General features: G+C 41.6%; 1 protein-coding gene across 3 annotated transcripts in view; it reads left to right on the forward strand.

The window, feature by feature from the left end:
* Positions 1-27226, forward strand: part of GNAS (GNAS complex locus) — a 235138-nt gene that overhangs the window by 173171 nt on the left and 34741 nt on the right. For all 3 annotated transcript variants that reach the window (XM_054979786.1, XM_054979787.1, XM_054979788.1), the window contains exon 5: positions 13966-14063. In XM_054979786.1, coding sequence (XP_054835761.1) covers positions 13966-14063 — 98 coding nt within the window. The remainder of the gene's footprint in view (positions 1-13965; positions 14064-27226) is intronic.

The raw sequence follows: 27226 nt of genomic DNA on the forward strand, positions 1-27226 counted from the left end.
TTTAACTCTCAACAGAGACTTGTAGTCCATATAAATTCTCATAACAGTGTCCTCTTATAGTTTCTTTTCCAGGTAGACTCCCGTAGACGGAAGCAATCTAGGCAAATGCCATCTCCTGGACGAGAGAACCCTCTGGAACTCGCAAGTCTCGACACAAAGGAGAATTCACAGCTGTTCAGAACCACTCAACAGGAATCCATCACTTCTCCTGTTTCGCACCCTCCTTTTCAAGAGTGTTCCACTAGCGATTATCTCCAGTTCCAGTTGCTTGAAAAGATTTTTAATGCTTCTGTTGACCCAATTGAAAAGGTGGGTGCGAAACAGGAGAAGTTCTGGCTTCCTGTGAATTCTCCTTTGTGTCGAGACTTGTGAGTTCCAGAGGGTTCTGCCTAGATTGCCATCTACGGGAGTCTACCTGGAAAAGAAACTTTAAGAGGACACTGTTATAAGAATTTATATGGACTACAAGTCTCTGTTGAGAGTTAAAGAAACATGTGCAGTTGAGTGTTAAAGATTCTCTGATGTGATTATACTACTACGTGGATTCTTGGATGTGAACATATTGTAATTAATTACTTGGATTGTTGGATGTGAACATATTGTAATTGAATTTTGTGACTATGAGTTCATTTTTTGCACTGTGCACTTTAGACTTTAGGATTGTGATTAAATAACTAACAATTTGGCACGGTGCACTTTAAACATATTACTGTTTCCGTGGCTTTTTTCTTGTTCTTTAGTAATAGAATGGGGGCAACTTTTTGTACTGGTGGATTTATATGCAAGTTACTGATAACCCCTCCCACACACACACACACACACATTTTTAAAGCACAAAAAAGTTGTTTGTTGTCATGCTGGTACGGTATTGCAAGTGAAAGATTATGTATCTGAAATAGGGTAATAACAACACAGGCCTGTCTTACAGGTGTTATATATCATTTTAAATGCCAATGTTTTTTGCGGGGGGGGGGCTGCGACACTTGCTATCTTTCTCTTCCTGAAACATTACAGTTTAATAAATGGGGAGAATTGTATTGCTTCTGCCTCAGCCGGTTTCTTCCCCCCGTAATATCTTGCCTTATGGAAGGAGCACCCGCAGAGTACTGCATCCCCCGTTGCAGAATCTAGAGGGTACCTTGGATGAGTGGGAGGTGCTTTGGCTCACACAAATAGCGGGGCGGGGGAGAGAGGATGCCAGGTTTCTGTGGACCCCCACCCCAAAACTGCAGGCCAGTGTAATGTATCTCTAGCCGTTCTGGAGCAGCTTTTTAGAAGTTACAGGGGAACTCCGTGGGAAAGAGGCAGAAGGGAAGATGGTTCCACAGCCAGAGCTGTGCTATTTTGAGTTGAAAGTATTCATATCCTGCTTTACCATTAAATAATTTCAAAGGCTCCTGGCTCTTGGGGTCCAGCCCACTATTCATAGCTCCAGAAGCTGGTAGAACTTGTGACACTAAGTGTTAATAATCAGAAGTTAACAGAGGCGTGGAATCTTATGGAAGTTTCAATGGCTTGTTGAAGACTATATATAGAGATCCAACGATTGCATTAATAGAGGTCTGATTGTCTGACATGCCACAGAACTAAGCCAGGAATTTCTTGTTCCTCCACTGGTAACTTGAGGGCTTCTAAAAACTGACAGTACATAGCTGAATATAAAAATAGAACAGGGGAAAAAAATCTTTCAAGTGAACACACTGAACATGCCTAATGTTTTGTTGAGAGCAGGAGAAAAAGTTTTTTCCTTTTAATATGTAAAGGCACCTGAAGGATACTTTTGAAGGCAAAATTTCTGTATACTTTCTGAAGCCATAAAAGTTGAAACTTCACAAAACATGCTGCAGTGAGGTTCAGAATAGCCTGTGCTGTCAGACACATGACAAGATGCTGTGCAAAGTACTGCCCCAAATTGTTTCTGCTTCCTTCTTTCTTTGTAAACCTAAAACTATTCTTGATGCAGACACCCAGAAGCCAAGACAAAAACCCTTCTGATGTGGTTCTGAGGAGAATGTTAAGTAATCCTTCGCCCTGTCCCAGAATGCCCCATGTGCAGCTGCAGATATATGCCAGTCACTGCCGATAACATTAAACTATTCCTAGGTATGTTCGTTTCCTTTATGATAACATCAGGCATGCATATTTCAAGCAGCAATTAAAACGCTGCTTTTAATTTCCAGAGAAGAATGCAGACAATGTATCCCGATTGAAACGAGTGACGAAGCAAAACATAAAGAGTCCAAGTACGCACATTAAATATTACTGTTTTTCATGGAGAGATTGAGTCAGTTTCGTTCTTGTTTTCAATACCTTAACGTTTAATTACACACAATGGCATATTGGAAAAAATTATTGCAGTTTCACTAGTTCTTCAGCATGCCTTGCCAAAAAAGACAAACAGATATGCCACTTCTCACACCAACAGTTTTTGAAATGGTTTTTGCTGTGTTTGTGAAGTTTTCAGAAGACCTTAAGGCTTGTACATTGAAAGGTCTGGCTGTGTGGGAAGCCTCTAGCCCTTTTTGTTGCAAATATATAAGGGGAAAGACATATCTCCACAGCAAAAGAGGCTAGAGACTTTTAAAAAGAAAGCTAGGAATTCAGGGAACTTTATATACATATTGTTACATCATTAAAATTCCAGTTTAAAAAAGATGTGAAAAAGTGTGAAGGGTTGGCTGCTGCTAGGGGTTCATTGCAGAATGTTGATACAGTACTGACCGTGTTTCCATCTTCTAGTGTCACATACAGAAAATTCCATGGCAACATTCTCAAGGAATGAATGCCAGTACCAGAAGCATCGCTGAACTGACGAAGAAAATAAATGATGTTTGGGGGAGGGAGCAATGCTTTGTTTCAAATCTGAAACGACAAACGTTTTTGCACCCCTCTATTACTTTGCCATAAGATGGACAATGCCCTCTTTCCAAGATCCTGCTGTGGTGCTGATATGAACTCAGCAGGTGACGTTCTCCCTGACTGTAAGTGGAATGCTGTAGGGCTGCTCAGCTAACACGAAAGTAAACATTGTGCGGCCACAGTTTATAAGGCATGGTTGTAAGGGGCTTTGCAGCCCAAGTTTAGGGGTTATTTATATTTCTAAAAGCTAAACAGAAGGGAGGAATATATATTCATATGTATAATTTTTTTCAGTTTTGATCCTGACTTTGTCTGACCTTTAATCATAAGGTTTACTAGGCAATGACCTATTTAAAACTCCTGTTATGAAACACGTACTTTCATGGGGCGCTGAACTTTGTCCTAACGAAATTGAATCTCTTGTTTTAACTGCAATGTTGTGTAACTCCTGTACACACCTTTTAATAGAGTGCGTGCCATCTTTTTTTTCAGAAGCAGGTAAACAACAAATTAATGCTACGTCTGCATACAGTGGTGGCATTATTATTATTAATATGCAAACTGATGTGTTTCCATTTTAAAGCCCTTTTTAGTTTATAGCACAATAAATGCACCATTGTTATTGGTGAGAAGATACATTTCCTCCAAGTAATACTGCTGTTAGGGTGCAGCACTAAAATTGTCATGCCTCATCTCTGAAAAAAAATGCAGATGCAAAATGCACCCTTTGCCGATTGCTTAGGTTCCACAAATGTTTATTATTGCAGTTCTTGTTGTTATTCTGCCTTTCTCATTGAGATTCAAGGTGTATTACAAGATATGGTAACAACAATACATTCAAGAATGTTGCAGGCAAATACTGCGAACAGCCTTTCAAAAACAAGTCCACAGTTGTCCTGCTTCTAACAGTTTAACTAGCCCCCTTGCCTCCATGTACCGGTGGTGAAAGCCACACATGACCAATATTCATAGTATACTGATGACCTGAAAGAGAAGAAAAATTCAGTTGCCTTCCAGTTGACAAAGGCCTCCAAGTCTTGTCTCTTGAGGATAGTTTTAGATGGTTAGCCATGTTGGTCTGCAGTAGAACAGCAGGATTTGCATCCAGTGGCACTTTAGAGACCAACAAGATTTTCAGGACGTGGGCTTTTGAGAGACAGAGCGCCCTTCTTCAGACAAGTGTCTCCCGTGCCATTTTGTGAGTTTTTTTTTTTAAAAAAAGTGTTGTTTGGAATCCCTCCTGAGCTTTGGGAGTGGCAGAAGCAGCCGCTTCTGTTTCATGAGATTGGGCTGTAGTACTGTGGGCGTTCAGATGGCTACATCCCCTAAGCATAACAACACTTGGAGCCAGTTTGGTGTAGTGGTTAAGAGGGGCAGGACTCTAATCTGGAGAGCGGGGTTTGATTCCCCGCTTGAGGCCAGCTGGGTGACCATGGGTCAGTCACAGCTTCTTGGAGCTCTCTCAGCTTCACCCACCCATCCTTACCTGTCGTGAAGATAATAATAACACATTTTGTAAACCGCTCGGAGTGGGCATAAATTTGTCCTGAAGGGCAGTACATGAATCAAATGTTGTTGTTGTTATTACACAGCTGCTCATTCCCCCCCCCTCCATTCTTGGGTTATTTCAAGTGATTTATCTTGTACTTTTTCCTCTTTGCAACAGTTTTCCCTTTTTCCCTAGAAAGGAATAAAACATCAAAACAGTTTGAGGGTACTGCAGTTTTAAATTTCTATATTTATCGTGCCTAATTTACCTTTCCTCATCCTTTTGCTATAAATAGATTCTTAATGATACCGTCTGCTTCACTCGCAGAGAGTGGAGCCTGTACCTGCTTTCACTCGCAGCTACATTCAAATCAATAACTTCCTTCCTGTGCAGAACATTGTGTTGTCTTTGTGTATTATGGTTTGCCCGTGTGGAGAAGTTCTCCAGGTTCCTTGCCTTGAACTCCCATAAATAATCACAAATATTCTCCATTTCTTGCTCATTCATTTATGGGTTGTATTGGGAAATTCTCTTAAGTGTAAGGATGATGTTTCCTAATAAACAGCTGAAGCAAATTGGCCTTGTATACCCAGTCTTAGAAAAATGATCAAGAACTTGTCAGGAGGTCGGGGGACCACAGCGTAGGAGGGGAAAAATGAATTCTGGCTTTTTAATACTAGTTTTATCAGAATGCATATGTTCTAGCTTAAATGAGCAGCTCTGCTTTGTTTCCAAAATTTGAAGAATTAAAATGTGGTGTTACTTTTCACTTATAATCTCGTCTACAATTAAAATTTTAGTACAGTGTTAGATTTAACACTCCCAGACTACACCTTGAAATTCTGCAAGATGCTCAGGGATGCAATTGTAGCAGAGCTTGGATAAAAGAGTCTGAGTAAATCCCTACCTTCTGCTTGGAAGAGGGCCAGCTCCTGCTAGGCTGTAAAAGTGATGGAACCAAAGGCACTCTGGGCTATTCTGTTTCAATAATACTGAAAAAATGGGGCCGTTCAGGCAAGTCAGAACTCCTGATAGGCCTGCAGTGGTGCATAGCAGCTCCTGTTAGAACTTCCTAGATACAGACCAGTCTGTTGGAGGCACACCTCCACATCCCATTTTGGCCATGTCTACAGAAGTAACCTGGGTTAATCACAGGCACTTCCCTGTGAGGAGCAGTGCATTCAGCCCAACTTTGCCAACCAGGATGTTTACAGAGAAGCCTGTAATGACATTACTCTACCTTTAGTAGAACCCTCCCTGGCCAGAGTTACCTGAAAACAGGGTAAGCAGGCTCTCTCTGCCTTGCACAGCACAGGTTTCCTCAGAGAAGAGCTCCCTGACCCAATGCCAGAACAGTCAGGACAGAATTGTCCTGTCTGTGGAGGCACATCCAAAGGCTCTTGAACTGCCAACATAGATAAGTGGATGAATTCTGGCAGATTTCATGACCGTGGCTTACAAAATACCCATCACAAGCTACCCACATGCCTGCAGGTTTTTAAACCTGTGGGAATTCATAGGTTTTACACATTGAACTGGAACTGACTTTGGTATGGGAAGGCTGTTTATGTCTGTCTCATAGCTGACTAGGAGGCCTTCAGGCGTAGGGTGTCATCATCTAATTCTGAGCATTTGAATTTTTTTACTGGGACAACATGATCTTCAGCCCTATCCTTCATGTTTCAGAAAAAATTGCTTTTCATATATTCAAGGGATTGATGGCTTCAGTTTCTTTACCAGTAATGAAAATTCATTTCTAACTCTCCGAATACCTTTCAGAAATCTGTCTAGATAGGCCAAATTGGACCTTGGAGTTAGGATGTCAGTCCAGTAGTGCTTCACTGAGCAAAAGAACCATATTGTCTAGGTATTATCAGCAGATGGCTAGACTGGCTGACTTGTAAGGTTCTTTCAGATTCTTGTGGGTTGGTTGATCTTTTGGTGGATATGTAAAGAAGTTTTTGGATATCCTTTAACAGAGGGATAGACAGTGAAAGCAACCCAGTGCTGTGATGGAATGGTCACCTTTCAGGGCCAAGTTTTTATAGTGTATCGTAAAATTATGATCCTTCATCTTGGACAAAACTATGGTCAGCTCTTTGTGGATAGTAGAAGGGTATTTTTAGAGTCCTTCTGTTAAAAGGTTTCAATATATAGTTGCTGGAATAACATGCATTGCCGCTGTTACATCATGTGCTCTATTAGAATGTGCCAACAGATGAATTGATGTTATGGCAACAAGAAACCAACATGCAAGTGCTAGTCTGGTTGTCATCTTTCCAGGTAACATGCCTACTACAATGTGTGACAGGGCTGACTTGGTGAGCTTTGTAATCATTTCTTTTTTGTAGAGCAAAGTTTTTGAGAGGGCCATATGAAGCTAGTAGCAATTCAGAGCTCTCCCTGGCTCTTCCTTGCCCCTTGTTTTATCTTTTGGAGCTAAAGGATCAAATATCCATTTGTGTTTTCTGCTTTAAGACCCACCCCCCCTTTACATGTGCCTCTATATCCTCAATCAAACACTTTGAACAAGTCAACAATACATAAAAAGTAATACATAAAAGAATAATACATTCTATAAGGGATTCATGTCGCTGTTAAATGAAAAAATTGTTAAAATTCTGGACCAACTGCTTCTTTGTTGAGCATACCAAGGTGCAAAATTTTGCCACCGTAAGGATGATTTTGTCAAAACTATCAACAAAAATAGAGGTTTAAAGGTTACCAGATCTACCCAGATACTTGGACAAGATTGAGTCAGTATGTATTTCCCTAATGTTCTTGTAAAAAGAGCCCTGTGGCACAGAGTGGTGAGCGGCAGTACAGCAGCCCAAGCTCTGCTCACAACCTGAGTTTGATCCTGGCGAAAGCCGGGTTCAGGTACCCGGCTCAAGGTTGACTCAGCCTTCTATCCTTCCGAGGTGGGTAAAATGAGTACCCAGTTTCCTGAGGGTAAAGTGTAGATGACTGGGGAAGGCAATGGCAAACCACCCCATAACAAAAGTCTGCCAAGAAAACGTGATGTGATGTCCCCCCATGGGTCATTAACGACACAGTGCTTGCACCATTACCTTACCTTGTAAAAAACAGGGCAAAAGGATGTTACATATGTGCCCAATGGACAGGGGCAGGTACTGCTGGAAGTATGGAATATGAGAGTATTTCCCTTCATGAAGGGCTGATGGTAGCGCACTGAAGCTGGGCAAGGTAAAGGCTCTGTGGTATTTAGGGAATTCTAATGTATAGAGGTAGTCTGCTGTGGCAAAATATTTGCCACAGTTACTGGCCTCTAGAGCGAATTAGGCCTGTGGTCCCAACTTGAAAGGCTATATCCCATATTCATTGTGTAATTATTTCATTTAGCTCCCAAGAACTCGGGATGCTGTAGAGCTGGGAGGGTAAAAATCTCAAAGTTGTCATTTGTCCTCAATTCCTCCCTGTGCAATAATTATCTGGGGGAACTAATGAGGTTAATCTGGGGGGGGGGGCATGAATGTTGAGCCAGAAACATATTGCTTGAAAACAGCCATGCAATTCAAGTGGAACCAACCCTGACTTTACTCTGAGAAGGATGTTGGGCATGCGGTGTAGAACCCCAAATATTGATTTGAAGAATTTGGATTGGTTCTAATTTGTGATAATTCTTATATATGCATAACTGTGAACCAATTGGGTTAACACTTTGCCCTGAAAACCCTTAATTTAATAGGGTATATGTGAACCTACTTTCAAAAAGAATTTCAAAGTTGCTGAGACTACTTTTTGAGCATTCTCGATAGCATAGGAAAGCAGAGCTCTCCATGAGCCAGGCGATGGAAAACCTACACCTAGATATTTAAGCACACTTTAACTTGTTCACTCTCATGACCATCAGTCTGTCATCTGTGCTTGATAAATCTTTTGAAGTCAAGAATTCTGGTCTTTTGGAAATGTATTAACTGCTTGTTTTTGCAGTAAGCAGGGCCAGCTGAGGGTGGCTCAGAAAACGGACATTTTGGGGGAACCGTATAAAGTCCATAAAGACATTTACTCTGCACCAACTTGGGTCCCCTGCAGGACTCGAAAACTGAGAAAGGAAATTGGCATTGGCATTTTCCTAAGACTGAAGGAACTAATTTTGAGATCCGCTGTGCTGCTCCATGCGACTGAATGTGGGTGCTTTCCATGAGGATAGTTAAGGTGGATAACTGGGTTGGTCTGCAGTAGAACAGCAGAATTTGAGTCCAGTGCCATCATAGAGAGCAACAAGGTTTTCAGAGTATAAGCTTTCAAGAGACTGAGCTCCAGACACAAGTAGGAATGGAGATCCCTGGGCCTTTATATCCCAGGTAAAGGTGGGTGGGGTGTTAACAAGGGAGGGCCATCAGGAGCTCCTAGACTCTCAAAAGCTTACAGTCTGAAAATTTCGTTGATATCTAAGGTGCCGCTGGACTCAAATCCTGCTGTTCTACTGCAGACCAGCATGGCTACCCACCTTTGCTGAGCCACACATGTTGAAAATGTGTATTAATACACTGTTTTAATGTCGATGAATTTTTATTGTATTTTAATATGTTGTTATCCGCCCTGAGCACGCTCACGGGGAGGGCGGAATAGAAATTTGAAATAAATAAATAAAAATAAATAATAAATAAACACCCGTGAGCACAGTACAAGGTAACTCTACAGTGTCTGGAACGGATATGATGTGCGTTTTACATACAACTCTGAGGTCATCTCTGTAGAGAGAAAGGGACTTGAAATCAGCCAGTTCACCCAGGAATCTGTAAATTAGGAATGGGCATTGAAGCTTCCACCACCTGTAGCTGCAGTTGGCCCTGTAGTTGCTCACACCAGCAGCAACCCCCATGCCACCCTCAGCTGCTTGTTCTTTGTGGCACTGCCTGCATTCTTTGGACCGCAGACAAAAAACAAAAATTGCTGCTACTTCCTTGTTCCTTGTCTCCACTGCCTTAAAAAGCTTGGCAGTGTGAACAAGATTGAACAGAAGAGTGTGGTGGCAGCACTACCAGCCTGCAGAAAGGAACTCGGTATTTCCACTTGATTGTAGCAGTAGCTGCTACTACAACTATCCGGTTCATGGGGGCTGGTTCATAGGCTGCTTTGTTAACAGGGCCTCAGTTGCATAGAAATTGAGAACCAAATTGCTGCATTTGTGGCCTGTCTGCGTTTTCAAATCCTCATCTGTGTCTTACTGTTCTCTCCTCTTCCACCAAGCAGTCTTGTTTTTTTATCTTAACCTTTCACCTCAGGGCTGTTATCAGTGTCTCAAAGAAGACCTTGAGGATTTTCCATCCAGTTTCCTTTTGCACACCATATTAGTTTGCAGAATGGGCTATCACTATGGAATGTTAGAGCTTTTAGCCTATTTAAAGAAAACAAGTCACTATATCCTTGATTTAGCACTAGATTTCAGGTGGGTGAGACTTAGAAACAAATGCAAGCTTACCCCTGTAGGGTTTCGTGCTTCAAAATTTTTCATGAGGATTTCAGGAAGGGCATTTTCATATCCCAAAATGTTGGGATTGTTAATAGTGCTATGGAAATCCAGTTCAAGGACTTGGGAATATCAGTCCTGGGAAATTATGCCCTTGGAAAAAAGTAGAATTAAAGCATAACACATGGGTGAAATCAACAGCAGCCCCTACACGGGCTTTCTCTGTGGTGGCCCCTTCCCTGTGGAACATTCTGCCTGAGGAGGCAGCTTTCTGCAAATGCTGCAAAACTGAATTATTCAATAAGGTTTTTGTATTGTAGGGAGGGGTCTCAGTTGCTCTACTGATGAGTAAGGGACCATAGGCTTCACCCATAGATTTCACCACTATGTTGCCTTATGTACTATCTATTACTTTAAATATGTGCTCCTATGTCAACCCTAGAAGTTCTTATGTTCTGTTTCATCATTTCTTGAACTCTGTATTGGATTCCTGCTAATGTTATATCTTTGTAAAATAGTGGGTTTTTTACCCTATGGTATTGTTTATGAAATTGTCCTTGATACTAACTGTACTAATCTCACACTGTGTACTCCACCTAGAGTCTCAGTGAGAAAGGCAGACTATAAATTGCATACATACATCTTAATGTGTGCACTGTCCCTCCTCCCCCTAAAGCACCATGTGCTATGAGGGAGAGTGACAATATCCTCAGCTGGAGTGTGGTACTGATACTGCTGTGGCCCTTTAAACACCCTTTGAGCTTTAAAGTTCCACTGTGGCACCACAGTATATCTTTAAAACAAAGGGCCACAGCAGTTTCTGCTCTACAGCCCAGTGGGGCATGTTCTCTCTCATTCCCTTTTCCCTCACCACCCCTGCTTCGTCTCCCGAACCGAAAACACTTGCGAAATTTGGGGAGATGAAGTTTTGTTGCGCCTGCAAAGGGAGTGCTTTGTGTCGTTTTGGATATCCCTGTGCTGAAATGAAATGAGGCGTTTGGGGAGTAATTTCTGCTCAGGAACATCCAAAAATGCACATTCCTGTACCAATGTACAGGCTAGTTTTGTTATTTACAAACTGCCAATTGTGTTGAATAAATTCTCCCCATTTATATTTTGTTGCAAATTAGTGCTAGTACTGTCCAATGGCTTAACCAAAAAGAAGTGTAATTTGTATCTGGTCCTGTTGAGGTTTGTACTTTCAGATTCCTTTCAGGTTCTCTGCAGAGCTGGTAATAAAAACCAAAAGTAAGTATAGTTTCAAATGCTGTTTTCCCATTTTCTCTGCAACATTGCATTTTTCCACGTTACCAGGTTTTTTTAAAAATGAAAAAAATAGTGACCTGATATTTATCAAGTTACCTCTTTTACCTGCTTCATTTATATCAAACCTTTCTCTCCATCGGGGACTCACAACAGCTCACATCATTCACCTCTCCATTTTATCCTCTCAACAACCTTGTGAGGTAGGTTAGGCTGAATGTGTGTGACTGGCCAAGCAGTCACCCAGCAACCTCCCACTGCAGAGTGGAAATTCAAACCTGGTCTCCTAGATCCTAGTGCAACACTCTTAAGCACTACGCCTCTCCATTGCACTCTCGCCATTCTAGTTCTGCACTGCGCATGCAGACTCCTTACAGCAGAAGTAGGAACACTGTTGAGCACATGGTTGGGTAGAAGAAGACTTAAAGATGCGTTCAGGAAAGACGTGTGAGGGTTTCAACCTGGTGTAATTGGCCTGCTGTATTGTGGCGCACTCTGCCCAGCAAAGTCAGAGATCTGAATTAGTTTTGTTGCTATTTTTTAGTCAAGCTAAGTGATTTTTATATCAGTAGACTTTGGGGAAGTCATGAAACTGTAGTTTGCTATTTCCCTAAGAACAAAAGGGGTTTACATTTTTAGCTGTGAGAAAAACATGTTCATCTTCTGGCCGTACCCATTTATTCCACATTTATTAGAAAAACTATCACGCATTACTTTTGTGCTTACTACTAGCAGGAATGGAATTGCTGTTCCATGAAACGTGCTTTGTAGCATTTTTTTTAAAAGGCCTTCATAGTGCTCATTAATTATGCTGGTCTTCTACAATAGAGTGCAAAGGGAGAACTAATCATGAATAACGCCTCAATGTTTCATGTGTTTATGGTTGTATCTTTAAAATAGATTTCTTTATTCTTGATCTTGGTATTGTGGATTTGGGGTGGGTTGGTGGGTTGATTCACAAATGGTTACTCAGTTTACTTGGCAGGTCACAATTCATGTGAACTGCCCTGCTGAAAGATACTGAATTTTGAGATGACGGCAAGCTTCTTTGGTATATTTTCTGTGGTAGCTTTCAACATATGTAGTTCTTCACTTAATATTGCCATCTTTGAGTGGGAAATGAAAAAAATCTTGGTTAAGAGTGAACCTGGTCCAGTGTTAAATGGGGGTTAATGTTGATACAGACTTTGTATTGAGCTGTGGTTAAGGCCAACAAGAAAAGGAAAGGAGAAGTTTGCAAATGGGAGGAAGAAGCATAGAACTGATCTAATTATGGCTTATCATTGCGTTTACTCTGGGCTATGCAGAGAGCACAACTTATTTTAATAATGTAGTGGTGTTGTTAGAAGTTGAGTTCCTCAGATCTTTTGCTCTGTGGATATACACTGTAAGGTGTTAGAAGGTTCGTGCAACTTGTTTATAATATTTTGGGAGTTCATTCAGAGATATTCTTGGAACCTGAACATCCAGTGCTTCTTTATTCACCAGTTCAAAATGGATTCCAAAAGAAGCGTACACAAGCAAATCATACTTCTTTGGAAATCTCTAAGCAGCTCATAAGTTCCTTACCCTTATCCCTGGTCTTTCTGTCTCTTTTTTTTAAAAGAATTCCTTATTTTGTATAGATTTAACAAATGATTGGTATAACACCATTAACTCTGTATTTGGAAAACATGCAGCCCAAGAATATGAAAATGATTTCTGTCATCCTTTCTGTTTTGGTATCTTGTCAGTGATTTTTTTTTTCTGGAATACGGCTAGCATTTTTCTTCATTTGAATGAACATTGGAGTTTCTTTGAACAGAAAGGAGAAGTACTAGCCAGTCTTAAGGGAAGGTGCTTTTCTTTTTTGGTTTTCTGCCGGAGAAATACAGTGCAGAATCTGGAATCTGAGGTGCAGATTCTGTTGAATACCGTTGTTGATATCTATAAAGAAAAAATCTTTCAAAGTTTATGTTAAAATACATGGCTGATAAATATTGGGAGCTGCCCCATCCTGTTCCATGTCAGGGAATGTTCCAAGTGTTCGGCATTCCTTGACACTGAAGAGAATGAGGTGTCATTGATGAGAGCCCCCTCCCAAGTGAGGTGATGGCTGTGGGTCCCTTTCGGGTTGCTCTGGCTATCTGCTCCCGCTGCTCATCAATTGTACGTATCTGCAAATACTATTCTTCGTAATATTCGAAAAAGTCTGAAGTTTTAATATTAGATTTCAATACAGCAAATAATTTTTTTACATGGTAAGCAGAAAGGTTTTCCTTAATCAAACCACTGGGCATTTTCCTACCACTTTGTGTCTAATTTTCCCAAGTTCTTTTCCATTTTTTTACAGCCCTTTCATACCCCCTTGAATGATCGTTCTTGAGGCCAAAGAGAGGAACAGCCACACCGATTTGGGGGAGGGCTGGAGTGAGTGAGACAAAGAGGTGAAATTAGTTTTCCATTCTCTTCTGCGTGGATCCTGCGACTCTAGGAATGATCACCCCAGAGGTCAGAAAGGGCTGTAGGAAAGTAGAGGAACTTGGGAGAGCTGTCTGTGTGCCTTCCAGACATGGATTGTAGGGTACTGCCCATTGTTTGTCACAGAAAAGCTGTTTTTGTATCCATTGTAGATATATTAGAAGAAACAAAGTTGCTGATATCGCACATTCCTACGTTGTTGGAACCGGAGTGTGTGCCTGCTTTAATTCCTGAGACTTTATTTATGGAGATATTACAATACTACTTACACTTTGTACTATAATCTATCTGCTGAACACGGAGATCACGGACAGTGTTTCTTGCAGAAACCTCTTTCTAGTTCTAATGTTGCACATCTATGTTTATTTGAATAGCAGTTACACATTTTATAAAAGCACGTTAACTATTTCCGTGCCTGTTCCCTGCTGAGTTCTTACCTCCCTTTGTTTGCTTTCAGGACTTTTATGAACATACAAAAACACTTTGGCAAGATGAAGGTGTGAAAGCTTGCTACGAGAGATCCAATGAGTATCAGTTGATCGATTGTGCACAGTAGTAAGTACTGTTTTGATTATCCTTTTGGGCTGCTTTCTCTTGGGGAAGAGAGGGAAGAGAGGCTGTGAGCTGGATCCAACCTTAGTAGTCTCTCAAGAAGTTAGTGGAGTAGGATCTTTTCCCGCTTTCCTCTTGCCCAGGCAGCTCCTCTCTGAGGATCGGGAGAGAGCCTCACAATCAAAATGCACTAAGGGCAGCAGGGCAGGGGCAACTGAAGAGTATTGTGTAAAATTCCTCCTTCCACTGGTGGCTTGTATCAGCATGGGAGGTGTGGGAGGTGATTGTATCTGATTTCCCCTGCAGTGCCCAGTATTGTGGTGCATTTTGGTTGCAAGGTTTTCTTGACCCTGAGAAAAGAGTTTCAGAGCAAATGGCAAGCTGTTTGGAGAAGAAGGGGAGAGAGCATCCAGTCTGCCACCTGCTTTCTGCAGGATCCAACTCCTCCTCTTAATCATTCACTTGAAGAACAAGCATAACCGTATTGTGAATTGATGGAGAGGGCTTGGTTTAAAATAAAAATGGTTGTCCACCCTGAACATGGCGATCCTGATAATAGGTCTGATTTTTTTTTGTCCTTATTTGGCTTTTGGTATGCAGTGGGAATATATATTTGGGGAGAATTTTACTGTGCAGTTAAAATTAAACAACAATCCTTTATATCAACAGTCACAGGCAAATCATATGTGTGAATGTGTGTGGGAGACATTTAAGCAACTCTTCAGTGTTCAGTAACTTGCTCTTGCATGTAGAACACAAATGCTGTTGGAAAGTGATTCCTAGTTTTTGATTGGTTTGTTGTTTCCTTTTAATGGTATTAGCTGCCTGGGGAGGGAACATACTATAGTGTGAGATGCAACGGGTGTGAGAATTTTTGTGGATCAGTAGAGAACATTTTTGCTAAAGTGAAACTAATATAGTAGAGCATAATTCATTATTAAATAGAAACTTTATGTACTATAATGAAAATGTTAGTAAAGATACATCAGACTAGATTTTTTGCTTAACCCTGCCATGTTCAGTTTTACTCCGTCTGCTCTTGCTGTTTGATGTAACGGTTTTCAGTGTATTGCTAATCTCTTATCCTTGGTTAAGGGGAAAACTAAAATATCTTCCAGAAATTCAGTTTTGCACCAGGTTTAGAAAACAGGAATTGTCTCCTTATGAGTTGTACCATTGTATTTTGACAACATGGTGTTTCAGTGGGTTGAGAAGGAGCAAAGTCAAATCTGCAATTATATTAGGGAGAGGTACCTAGAATATATTTAGATACCTATCTTATGTTATTCTTTATTAATGAAAAGTTTCTTTTTAATTAGAGATGTTTCATAATACTCTTGGCCAGGCTGATAAACCTCCAAAAGAAACTAAATACCTCTTACAAGCATTCACAAATCTGCTCACCAGCTTGCTAGAGATAAGTGCCTCTGTCCCTGGAGAGTGGCAGGATAGCCAGCTAGAAACTGGAACTCTCATGTGTCCGGAGGAACAGACTCCTACTGCCTCTTACCTTCTTCACAGATCTGTGCAAATTAGGGAAGATCTCATCACTCTCCCAAGTTCTGTGTATACACAGGAGGGGAGACTTAAAGTGTTTATCAAGTAAGCCAAGCCAGTGTTTTTGGATCCCTGTCCTTTTAAGCATGAGTGTTACCATTAGAGTTCGAAGGCCCTTATAGCCCCTGCTCAGTATATTCAAGGGATAACGTGGATGAGCTGAATATGTCATGACATTAGCTTTTGGTGTCCCTGTCTCAGAAAGCAGATAAGACTTGAAGCTAGATTAGACAATCCTTAATTCATAAAATAGTTATTAACTTAACGATGGTCATAGGTTGCCTTATAGTGAGTCTGACCATTGGTCCATATACTGTTGTATGTTCTGTCTGGAAGTAGCTCTCCAAGAAGTGTGGCAGATTTGGAACTTTGCAACAGATGCTAGTTCCTTTAACTGGAAATGGGAAATACTGAAGGATGGGGACCTTCTACATGCAAAGCATTTACTCTGTCACAAAACCTCTCCTGCTATTTCAAAGTTCAGTTTCTTGTAAAGGATTGTAATTCTAGATTCTTTGTTAGCTTTTTTTCAGCTGTGTGTGTGTTTGCTGTAGACCAGTTTGGCTGTGAGAGAGATCTGTGATTTTTTTAAGTTTGCTCAGCTTGTAGCAACCAACCAGATGAGTTTGCATTGGACCCAGAACCTTGAGTTTGGCATATCTAACTTAGGAGGATGCATTTGAGGTCAGCTTAGGCCCACTTTCCCCCTCCCAAGCTGACAGGAGATGAGGCCCTTGTCTGAATCGAACCATTACAAAAGTGCACCTCCTGTATACTGGAATGAATGAATACCAAGCAGCAGTTGCTGTGCAATGATAACTTGATCTTTGCATTCCCTGCTCTTGGCAGTTAAGTTTTGTTTGCTCTCATTTGCACTCTTCTGGCCTGCCAAGATGACTTAGCTGGGCCCTGACCCGCGACCTGTTGTAACCCTTGTTCTTTCAGGGGCCTTTAAAAAGTGGATTCATTTAGACCTTGAGCTTCTCCATAAATAAGAAATCCGAGGGTGAGCTGGGATTCAGTTTGACTTTATCTTTCTCTGCATACTTGCTTTGAACAACAACAAAAAAGGTTCTTTTCTTTAAGAAATACAGGAGCTAGCTTACTGCAGAAAGCATTGCTTCAGGTATCGTTTTTACCAACAAGAACTGTCTTACCTGAAGACCAGATTTTAACATAATTGTTCTCTTTAATTTTGAACATATAGTAAATGTATAGGTGGCGATCAGGGGTAGTATGTCCCCAGACCAGTAGTCCTTCCTTCAATTAATCTGGGAATGTCCCCACGTAGTGGTCTTCTATTCTGCTGTGGAAATGACTGTCTTTACATGTTCTGTTCTCCAGTGAGGAACCTTGGACAATGTTCTTGTACCTATAGTACAATCCTAAGATTGGGAGGCAGCCCAGTTAAATAGACCTGAGGAGAGCTGCTTAGGAATACCACTGCTAGGTACCAAAAATCTGCGCACAGAATCTTTGTGGATTTTGTGTGAGAGCAACTTAGTTAGTTAATCAGGAATTCTTACATTGGAGCTTTCTATGGAACTAGCTAATGGAAACAAGGACCTGTACAAGCGGAGGGAAGAAGATTTGGGTTAGTGAAAAAATCATGGGGCCCAACATTCTTCCTAATCTAATTACTCCATTTTCTCGCCCAGACTTCTCCAGACATTTCTCTGTTGTGAAGACTTGGAACTCCTAAATAACTCATTTTTTTGTCCCAGACATATCCTTGGGCACATGTATCCAGTTTGTCATGTAACACTTTGCCAATACCAGAGTAATCTCCAGTGCTTTGTATTGAACATGTTCAACATTGGGGAAATAGTCCCATGACATTTGTTCTCTGCTTTTTCTGTCCCCACAATGACCAGCTGATCTTTCTGCTTTGAGCTGTTTGACATAAATTTGTTCAATGCAAAATGGAAAGTCCAAGATTTGAACCTTTCATCTCCTGTTCTTGGCCCCACCGCGTCATGGTGGATACCTTAAAAATGTGTCTGTTTCTGTAGAAGAAACCTGCTCATTGTGGAAGGTTAGCTTATGCGGCTTGCCATCAGCTTTTCTGTACTTCCTGTTAATTCATGCAAAAGTGTATGGGTTGAATGGAAGGGGATTTCCCTTTATGCTAGCCAAACTGGTTACTTTCATTTCAGTTTTTAGAAAGCGTGTGATCATGGCCAGGAGAGGGAGATTCCTCAGTGCAGTTGTGGCTGAGCAAACTTTGGAAACTGGGATCTTCTTAAGGAGGCATGAAGAAGGAGAACTTTAGAAATTGCGCTTGAAACTTGTGGCCTGGTCTTACCATACTTAGATTTTGAATAACAAATGTTCAATAAAAATAAATTGATGTATTTAAACTTGATGTAAAATTCTCCATACAACCTTATCTGTCTGAACAGTAGTCATTGGGAGTAGTCATTGGGGAATTCAGTGTTGTCTTGGGAGATAGTTTGCGGTGATCCACCAGGTCCAGCTATTTAACATCTAGATGAAGACACTAGTATAAATTATTATACGTAGCTTTGGAAAGTAGTGTCTTCTACCGTGTAGGTGGTTTCCAACTTGAGGTGTGTTTCCAAATACCCAGGAACGATCATTCGAACCATGGGCAGTAGTGGTCAGATAGATTTGGGAGAATAAGCTAGCGCTGAAATCACACAAGGTGGATGTGATGCTTGGGCCTTCGGATGGTTTGCATTTCCTGTCCTTAGCAGGTTTACTATCTTCATGTCCGAAAGGCTGCCTGGGAATGCTTTGGACCCAACTCAGGCTTTTGATAAGCTGGTAGCTGCGTATGCACTTTGAATAATCTGTTTTGATTATACCTTGTTGTGCTGACTCCCCTTTGCTTGTACAGGAGAGATTTTCTCATGCTAGTTCATACTTTGGTAAACTCAAGGCTTGACTACAGTAACATAATCTACCTGGGACTTCACTCAAAGATAGCTTTAAGCTAAGGCAGAATGTGGGTGCAGGTCTCCTTAAAGGGACCTTGGGAAATGAACATTAAGCCTCCATTATAGATCAAGATGGGTACTCATATTAGTCTATAGCAACAAAAAAGAGCAAGAGTCCAGTAAGCACCTATAAGACTAACAAAATTTGTGCTAGGGTATGAGATTTTGTGAGTCATAGTCACTGAGCTATGACTCATGAAAACTCATACCCTACCACAAATTTCGTTATTCTTATAGGTGCTACTGGTCTCCTGCTCTTTTCCATAGCCTCCATTGTGTCATCTTTCCTTGTTCCCTATTTTGGGGCCCAATTCATGGTGCAGTTTCGACTTTAAAGAACCAGTTCAAGACTCCTCTCCCTAAATCAGCCTGCATACCAGTTGCACTTTTCAAATCTGCTTATTCTTTGAATCCCATCTATACAGGAAGTCAGAACTGTACTCGTTCACTTGAAGCAGGGCATTTACTGTGATGGCCCCAAGACTGCAGTAAATCCCTCTCTCCCCTGAAGAGTCAAATTCTGCTTTCCTTTAAAAGGAATGATGATGTGCCAGTGTCTTTTATTTAGACCTGTTTATTGGTGGGTTAGGCGCTTGCTGATTTATTAGCAAAAGAACTCACAGCCTAACAGAATTCCCTGTAGCAAACTTTTAAAAGCTAGGGTTCCTCCCACCCAGTAAAATGTCATAATTTTCCTGGTGATTTTGCTTTTTTTTTTTTTTCATTTGTAGTGTCAAGGCTTTCTATACTTATCCCATCAGCTAACACTTCCTGGATTTTTAACACTTCCTGGATTTTAACGATGGATGGGGCAAGGGAAGCCATTTGCAATCTGTTTCACACCCCCTCTGACTTCAAGAAGGGGCTGAAAGTAGCACGAAAGAGAGTTTATTCTCGTGCTGTTTCCCACAAAAGTGCATTAGTGTGTGTTCTTGCTGTCTGCTATTTTGGGGGGAGGGGTGTAGAGGGTTGGCAGTGTAGATATAGCAGACTGTACTGCTTGTAGTTTATCGCTAGCCAGATGACAGTGATAGCCTGAAAAGGGGCTGAGCAGCCACAGAGGACCTGTGTGATTAATGAATTTTCAGAACATTTTGTGTTACACTGCAGCAGAAGGCTTGGAAGGAGGGCAAGTATGCAGAATTAAGCTGTTCTCTACACTGGCAGTGGTTGATAAAGGGCTAGATGGCATGTGTTCTTTTAGCTTTTTGTTTGAATATCATCATCATCAATGTATCTAATTCTCAGTGTGGCCTCATCTGTGCATTCTTAAAGACAGGTCATTCTACAAACTTGGTAAAGGCCCAATTTTTGCAGAAAAATCAAAATATGCATTTATATTGGGGGATTAATCCCCCATAGAAACATTACCTGTACCTTTCAGAAATAAACAGATGCCCTCTGAAATCTTTGGTCATAGTATGGGTTGCTAGGCAACCACAACAGTATTGCCAGCCTTTAAATCTTGGTTTCTGTCAGTAAAAATTGAGGAAGGGCCTTCTCCAGAGCAATTTTGAACTCCCCGTCCATCCCTCCTTCTTTCCTTCCTGCCCTGGAAGGGGGAATCATCTAGGTCATGCCCAGCAGCAGCCACTGGGCAGCCTGCTACCATGCAATTTTCACTGCTTACTCAGATGCAGTGGTGGCTACAACTTGATGTCACACAACTTGCCTGAGCCCAGTGGCAGCTTCCACACCACTTGCGCAATTTGGCCATGCCTGGTAGTGGCCACTACACAACTCACCTGAACAACTTGCTACCATGTGACTTTGCAACTTGACCAGACTTTTCCTATGGAGAGGCTTCCAGAGGGAGAGAAGGTGAAAAAGAGGAGAGCCAATGTGGTATAGTAGTTAGCATGTAAGATTAGGATCTGGGAGACCCAGATTCAAATCCCCACTCTACCATGGAAGCTTGCTGTGTGACTTTGGGCTAATTAACCTCTCTCTTAGCTTAATCTATCTCACAATTTTGTTGTGAGGATAAAACAAAGGAGTGGAGAATGATGTAAGTTGCTTTGATTCCTTTAGGGGAAAAGGTGGGGGTATAAATGAAGCAAACAATAAATATAGCTGAAGACTGTGGTGGTGGATAAAAGAAAAGTTGGTTGATGAGTGGGAGGGATAAAAGGAAGCAGTAGAAGGGAAGAGGTTATGGGGTCTACCAGGAGAGAAAGAGGAAATGGTGCCGGGATGAGGATACTGATTCGGGAGGGGTTAAGTGACAGCAACGTATCTCCACAGGTTCCCTATTTGTTTAATTTTAATCTCTGTACGTTTTGAGTGTGCAGCCCACTGGCAACTAAATGCCCAAACACATACTTAATTTGCCTCTTGCAACTATCCCATGCCACCCAGTGAAGAGATCTTTTTTAATATTGTACCCAGCAAGTGCTTTATAAAACAATCCATATGTGCTTGTTAAATGTGAAGTGAGGATCCTTGTATGATTTAATTGCTCGCTGTTGCCTCTACTTGCAAGAAAAGCCCCTGTATCCGATGCAGAGGGGATGTACTATGCCTGTAAAAGAAGTATTTTGTAATCTGCTGGCTTGTAACCACTACCAGTTATACTTAACTTCATTTCACAGAATTTTAATCCCACTGTTCAACATTTTTCCCTATCAGTATTCACATGTGTAGCTGTGTCCACTGACTTAGAACACTCATCTCATGCATGTAATATAAGTTTTAGCTATGAAGTTTATGCTACAATAAATCTGTTAAGGGGGAACAAGAATCCCTCTTGTTTTTGCTTCAACAGATGCACTAGAACGGGTTTCTTAAATTATACCAAGGCTTCACCAGGACTTAGCCCAGTTTGTTTTCAACTACAGGGCCAAGCCCTAGAAGCGGAAGTATTGCCAAGCATGCACAAACTGCAATCTCCTGTTTTCCGACACAGTGAATCGTGCATGGGCAGGTTTCCTTTGGGAAAAGTAGACTTGGGCGGGATTTGCAGATATCAAGGTTAAGCCCATAAGCACTTCCCTCTTTATCCCCTCCCCTGCACCGCTGCCAACTTCAGCTGCTTTTTTTTAAAAAAAAGTATTTTTAAAGCAGCTTGCCAGATCAGTAGAATGCAGCAACTTCATTTTCAATGGCTGGTTTTGATTCTTTATCAGTAATTAAATTGTGCATAGAAAAAACACTGTAAAGCCCTTTCCTTCTTGTAGCTCCCCTTCTTCCGTATCTCATCCCTAATTTGGTTACTCAGTGGAGGTGGCCACTAATAAATAAAATCACTTTATTGCAATTGTAAATGCATCTAATTTGCATTTAACTGAAGCTTGGGGAGTGGACAGATCAACACATTTATTTAAAATCTTATTTTATGCCAGTTTCCTTGCCTGCCTCAGTAACTGATTTGATTGACAGTTATAAGGGATAGGAGAGTGTCTCTCTAAACTTGAAGGCCTTGTATTAGGGGGCCCCCAAACCACTGGAAAAATACAGCTGTTTGTGAAGCTCTCATGACTTTACTGAAAGAAGAAGGGGGGAGATTGAGACAGGGGGCAGGTGGAGGATAGGTATATAAGAGTCCTTTGGATGTCACAGCAACATCAAGAAGCAGGTCAGCTGGGCTTGCTCCAGGCTGCACCCACATCTTCTAGCTCTCTCTGGCTGCTTGAATTACTTGGGCAGAGAACCAGCCCTATCCACATGTGGTCTGTTCATGTTGGACAAGAGTGAGGGCAACAAGCCTGGCCAGTGCCCCTAGGCAAATGTAATGTGTGCCCTGGATCTTCCCTCCTCTCAGTTTTTACATGCAGCACAAGGATAGTTTCGCAAACTTACAGGGGGCAGGCACCCCAACAAGCAGATCAATGTGGAAAGATTTCTTGAAGATGAGGATGTCAGAGCAGCTGCCCTGGTTGAGCGGTCTATCTAATCCAGCATCGTGCTTTACTCACAGCGGCCCCTAAATAGGAAGATTTGAAAACTGTTCCTCTACTGGTTTGGTCTTCATCCTTTCAAAATGCATGTATACATCTGCACAAATGAATGCGCCCTTTCAGGACTGAAGCCTCCCTTCTCCAGTTCATGTAGGGTAAAAGTCGAGAATTAGATGTTTTGAAACAGAATACTGCTTGCCAGACTGATTGATAGCCAGGCACGTGTGCACCCACAGGGCCAAGCCTTGGCATGACAGTTCCGGAATGGAAGTTAGCGCCCCCCCCCCCGGCCCCGAATCCCTTCCACGTCCAAAGGAGGCACGTTCGTGTATGGTGGGTCTTTGTGCATCTGCTCCCCATCCTCTTGTTGCTAGTGAAGAAGAGTCCTTGGCAGAAACTGCTCCCAAGATTACTTGGTCGGGATTCTTCTTTTTAAGCAACAGTTTTAAAATCAAAGCTATTTTAAAGCTAAACCCAGCAGAAAATTGCTAAGTAAAACCCTATGCTAAATGCATTTCACTTAAACTGGCTTCCACAAAATTATTATAAGACCCTCCATCTTGTACATTATCATAAAATTAATACTGATTTAAAATAGTTCAGCAAGATAGCAGAAATACATTAAGTCTAAAGATTTGTGAGTCTTTGACAAAAAATGAAAACTTACTCATAAACTGGTTAAACAAAAAAGGCAAAAATCATTATTATTTGATGGTTACATCATTCATTGTCAGTGGGATTCCCGCCCCTCCCCCCAAACCATATTTTCTGCCGGTGGAAGCATTTTCCACCAGAAGGGGGAAGAGGTAACTTTTACCAATTTGCCTTTCCCATTGCAGACCCCACTTTGCTCCGAGCCTGTTCCCAGAAGTATAGTTACTTAGGGCGCATAGCAGGATGCAGAAGGAGGTGGAAGATTTGCTTCACTCCACTCATACTAGATAGAATCCACATATATATCCTGATTTATTGTGACCGAACCTGACCTGCGAAACTCATACTGGTAACACAATTCTACAAGAGACTAGAAAATAAAAGAATAGCCATGGCAGGTCAGAACTGTGAGAATTGATCTAACGGTTAATACTACGATTGTACCCACTTTGTGAATCCCTTATTATTAACTTTTCGCTTTCATAAAGCAGATAACCACTAACTAATATCAGTCTGATCAATTTTAAAACCAGCTGATGGTAGTGACTATTGTAACATTCCATGGCAGTGAGCTCTCCTAGAAAACTGTGCATTGTACAAAGTAAGCCCTTGTTTGTGTGTTAAACCTATCTATCCATTTTGATAGACAGCCATAGATTTTTACATTTTGGTCATGCTCTGTGCATTTCCCCCCCCCCCCCCTGTATGTCATTCTCATTCCACCCTGGTCATCTGTATTCCCCCCGCCCCCGTACATAAGAAATCCTTCTCATCTGATCAAACTGCATTGTACCTTTACATTCTGATGCCTTCCCTTGCACCCCCCACCCCCCCATGTATGTCTAGGATATAAAGGTTCAGGGATCTCCATTCCTACTTGTGTCGGAAGAAGGGAGTTCTTCTGAAAATCTTACTGGTTTCTAAAGTGCCACGCTAAGATGCCACTGGACCAGTGTTTGTACAAATTTGTACTTTTTGTCTAAAAGCCTGTGTACTATATAGACTTCTTTGAAATTAATGGAAACATAGTGGGAAGTATGTGTCTTAAACATATTAAGCCCTAGCCCCCAGAATTTTAATGAAAGGCCATCTGAGTCAAAGTCTGGTTTGAGAACTTTGCCTTCTGGGGGAGACAGAACTGGCTTGTATGGACCATCAGTGTGGTTATTATAAAGGTGTCTCCTTAAGATGGGTTGTGAGAGACTAAAATGTAGATGGGGAAAGTCAACAGAATTGAGTTTAATCTTCTGATCCACAGTAGTAGCTGGAAAAAAATGTCTTACTCTGTCATTAACCTTTGGGGTGGGGGGGAGAATACTGGCAATATAAACTGAATATAGTAAGCATTTGTTACTGTGACCTTTGCAAGAATTTGAGCCATACAGAACTGGAAAACGAATCTAGTGTTATTTTACAGTTTTTACATGCTAGCTGAAATATTATCCTCAAAATACTTTTTTGCTTGTGTTGGGAGATGAATGAATGGACATTGCTGCAGATATTTAATCTAATCAGTTGTTAAATTTAGACACTTCATAAGCTAGTTTCTGTTGCTTGAAAACTGCTGGACATCGTAGCTATAAATAACGTGCTAATGTGAGTTTCCAGGGCCATATTCTGGGTTCTGGCTAAATGTGCGCGTAACACATTGGAATAGTTAATAAGCTTTGCCAAGATAGTGGCTAAAAGCATTCTTCACCCAAGTGAATGTCCATCTATCATGGGGGTGGGGGTGCTGCTGCCCATCCTCCCAAGTACCTTGGTGGTGGTGGAAAGTGTTACCGATTTTCAGCTTTTCAAGGCAAGACTTTCAGAGCTGCTGTGCCATTGCCTGAATCCATGTAGTGACTGTAGACTTCACCAAGGAAGTCTTCTTCTCCCATCCAGGGATGACCCTGCTTAGCTTCCAAGATCAGATGAGACTGGGCTAGCTTGGGCCATCCAGGTCATGGGCCCTTAGGATGGCATATATATATATGGTTCCCTGCAGTCATTTTATCCTCACAGCAGCCCCACGAGGGAGGGGGAGACCAAGCATTACCACCCCAATCCGCTAACAGTGGCACATTTCTCCAGAAAGAGAAGAGTTTCTCCAATGAAAGACACTTTTTTGCCTCTTGTATTAGAGGAGGAAGGCAATGGCAAACCACCCCATAAAAATCTGCCAAGAAAATGTCGTGATGCGACATCCCCCCATGGGTCAGTAATGACTCGGTGCTTGCACAGGGGACCTTTACCTTTATTAGAGAAGGAACAGCCCAGGGTTGCAGAGCGAGCTTCATAGCAGAGTGGAAATTTGAACCTGGGTTTTAAATGCTATGGCAGTTGCAGCACAACATAGAACAACAATTCTACAAAACAAATGGTGCAGGCAGTCATCATTTTGTTGTGGATTTCCTCCTGTAAACCTTAGCAGCGTCCATCCTTGTTCGCGATAAACTTGCTGAGTTTAACAAGCAAAACCTTAATCTTATTTTCCAACTCATGCTCGAGCCCACACATGATTATAAGATTGCCATGCCATTAAAGATATTCTTAATATAGGGTGTAAATATTTGAGATGTTATTTAAGCGCTTTTGAGAAATTCTGCCTGTTCACTTGCATTCCTGGTTACGGTACATCATATGAGATTTAATAATGGAGATAAAGCAGTATGCAGTGCTGTTGTGGAAGACTTTCATCTTCCAGATACCAAAATTTCCTTACATGAACACATCGAGCCGCCTTATTCTGAGTCAGACCTCTGGTCCATCAAAGGCAGTATTGTCTGCTCTGACCAGCAGCTGCTTCCCAGGGTCTCAAGCAGGGGTCTTTCACGTCACCTGCTAGCTGATCCTTCTAACTGGAGTTGCCAGGGGTTGCAACTCCATAGAAACATTTGGTCTATGACAGGCTGTCAAGTGACATAAGGAGAGAATGAAATATAGTGCAGAAACTTTGTGCATAAAGTTGCCTTCAAGTACAATCATGGCACATAAGTGCAAGCAAATAACATTGGACTCGTTTATACTAGTCTGTTAGCTTTCTTCCTCTTGAATTTACTCATTTCAGAATTTTGTAAACTAGAAGAAAACACAAGTTGCGGGTTAAGAATAGAGCCTTGGAAAGTAAGGGGCTTTTTCCCTTGTCTTCATTTTCCAGTTTGTCTTGTATAGTGATGTCTGAAGACAATTGCTCTGTCTGGGAACTCCTCCTGCTAAAGTTTACATTGGCAGGATAAATGTCCCAAAGAGAATTATCATCTTAGGACCTAACTATTCAATGTCTGTAGAATAGACAGAGATCCTTATTACCTGCTTAATTCTAAAACACATTTACATTGAGTCTTCACTGCTTCCCCTACACATTCCTACACATTTTTATTTTGCGGTATCACTAATTTTACTTCACTTTACCTCCTGAGTATCAGTGCATAAGATTGCAGCTGTAGATGTTTCCTGCTAGTCCTGAAGCCTGAGATGTCACAAATATAATTTCAGAACCAAGATGGAATTATCTTACTATCTATCCTGAGCAGGCTGCTGCTACAGTGCAGTCTACACTGGTGTAACCAAGAGCCAAACTACAAGTGACGCCTGACACAGTTGGACACCTGTCAGCTTCCCTCAAGTTTTGATGGGAAATGTAGGCGTCCTGGTTTTACAGCTTGGCTCTCCATTACAGCTGCAGGACCAGGATGCCTACATTTCCCATCAAAACTTGAGGGAAGCTGACAAGTGTCCAACCTGTGTCAGGCGTCACTTGTAGCTTGGCTCCTAGATGGTATTCTGTGCTCTCTCAGCCACGAAAGGAACTGCTTTAAAAAAAGAGCAGTATAGCAACACCACTACTGCCCAGTATGGCCTGGTGTTAACACCCTAAAATTAGTCATGCATGAAGAAGCCAATACACATATGATGATGCCGACACACCTCCATGATTTTGTCATCTTGCCCTGTTGCCCACACAGGTACAGAACCCCAAAATCATAAAGGCAACATGGTTCAACAGCGTAAACCACTGCAACAATGCCCGTATGCAGATGAAAGACTGAATCTATTCACACTTTGCGTTTCCATCCGGTGAATATGCCTCTAACAGGGAAAGGGAATATCTTTG

Source organism: Eublepharis macularius, chromosome 5 (assembly GCF_028583425.1).
Source record: "Eublepharis macularius isolate TG4126 chromosome 5, MPM_Emac_v1.0, whole genome shotgun sequence".
NCBI classification, from domain to species: Eukaryota; Metazoa; Chordata; class Lepidosauria; order Squamata; family Eublepharidae; genus Eublepharis; species Eublepharis macularius.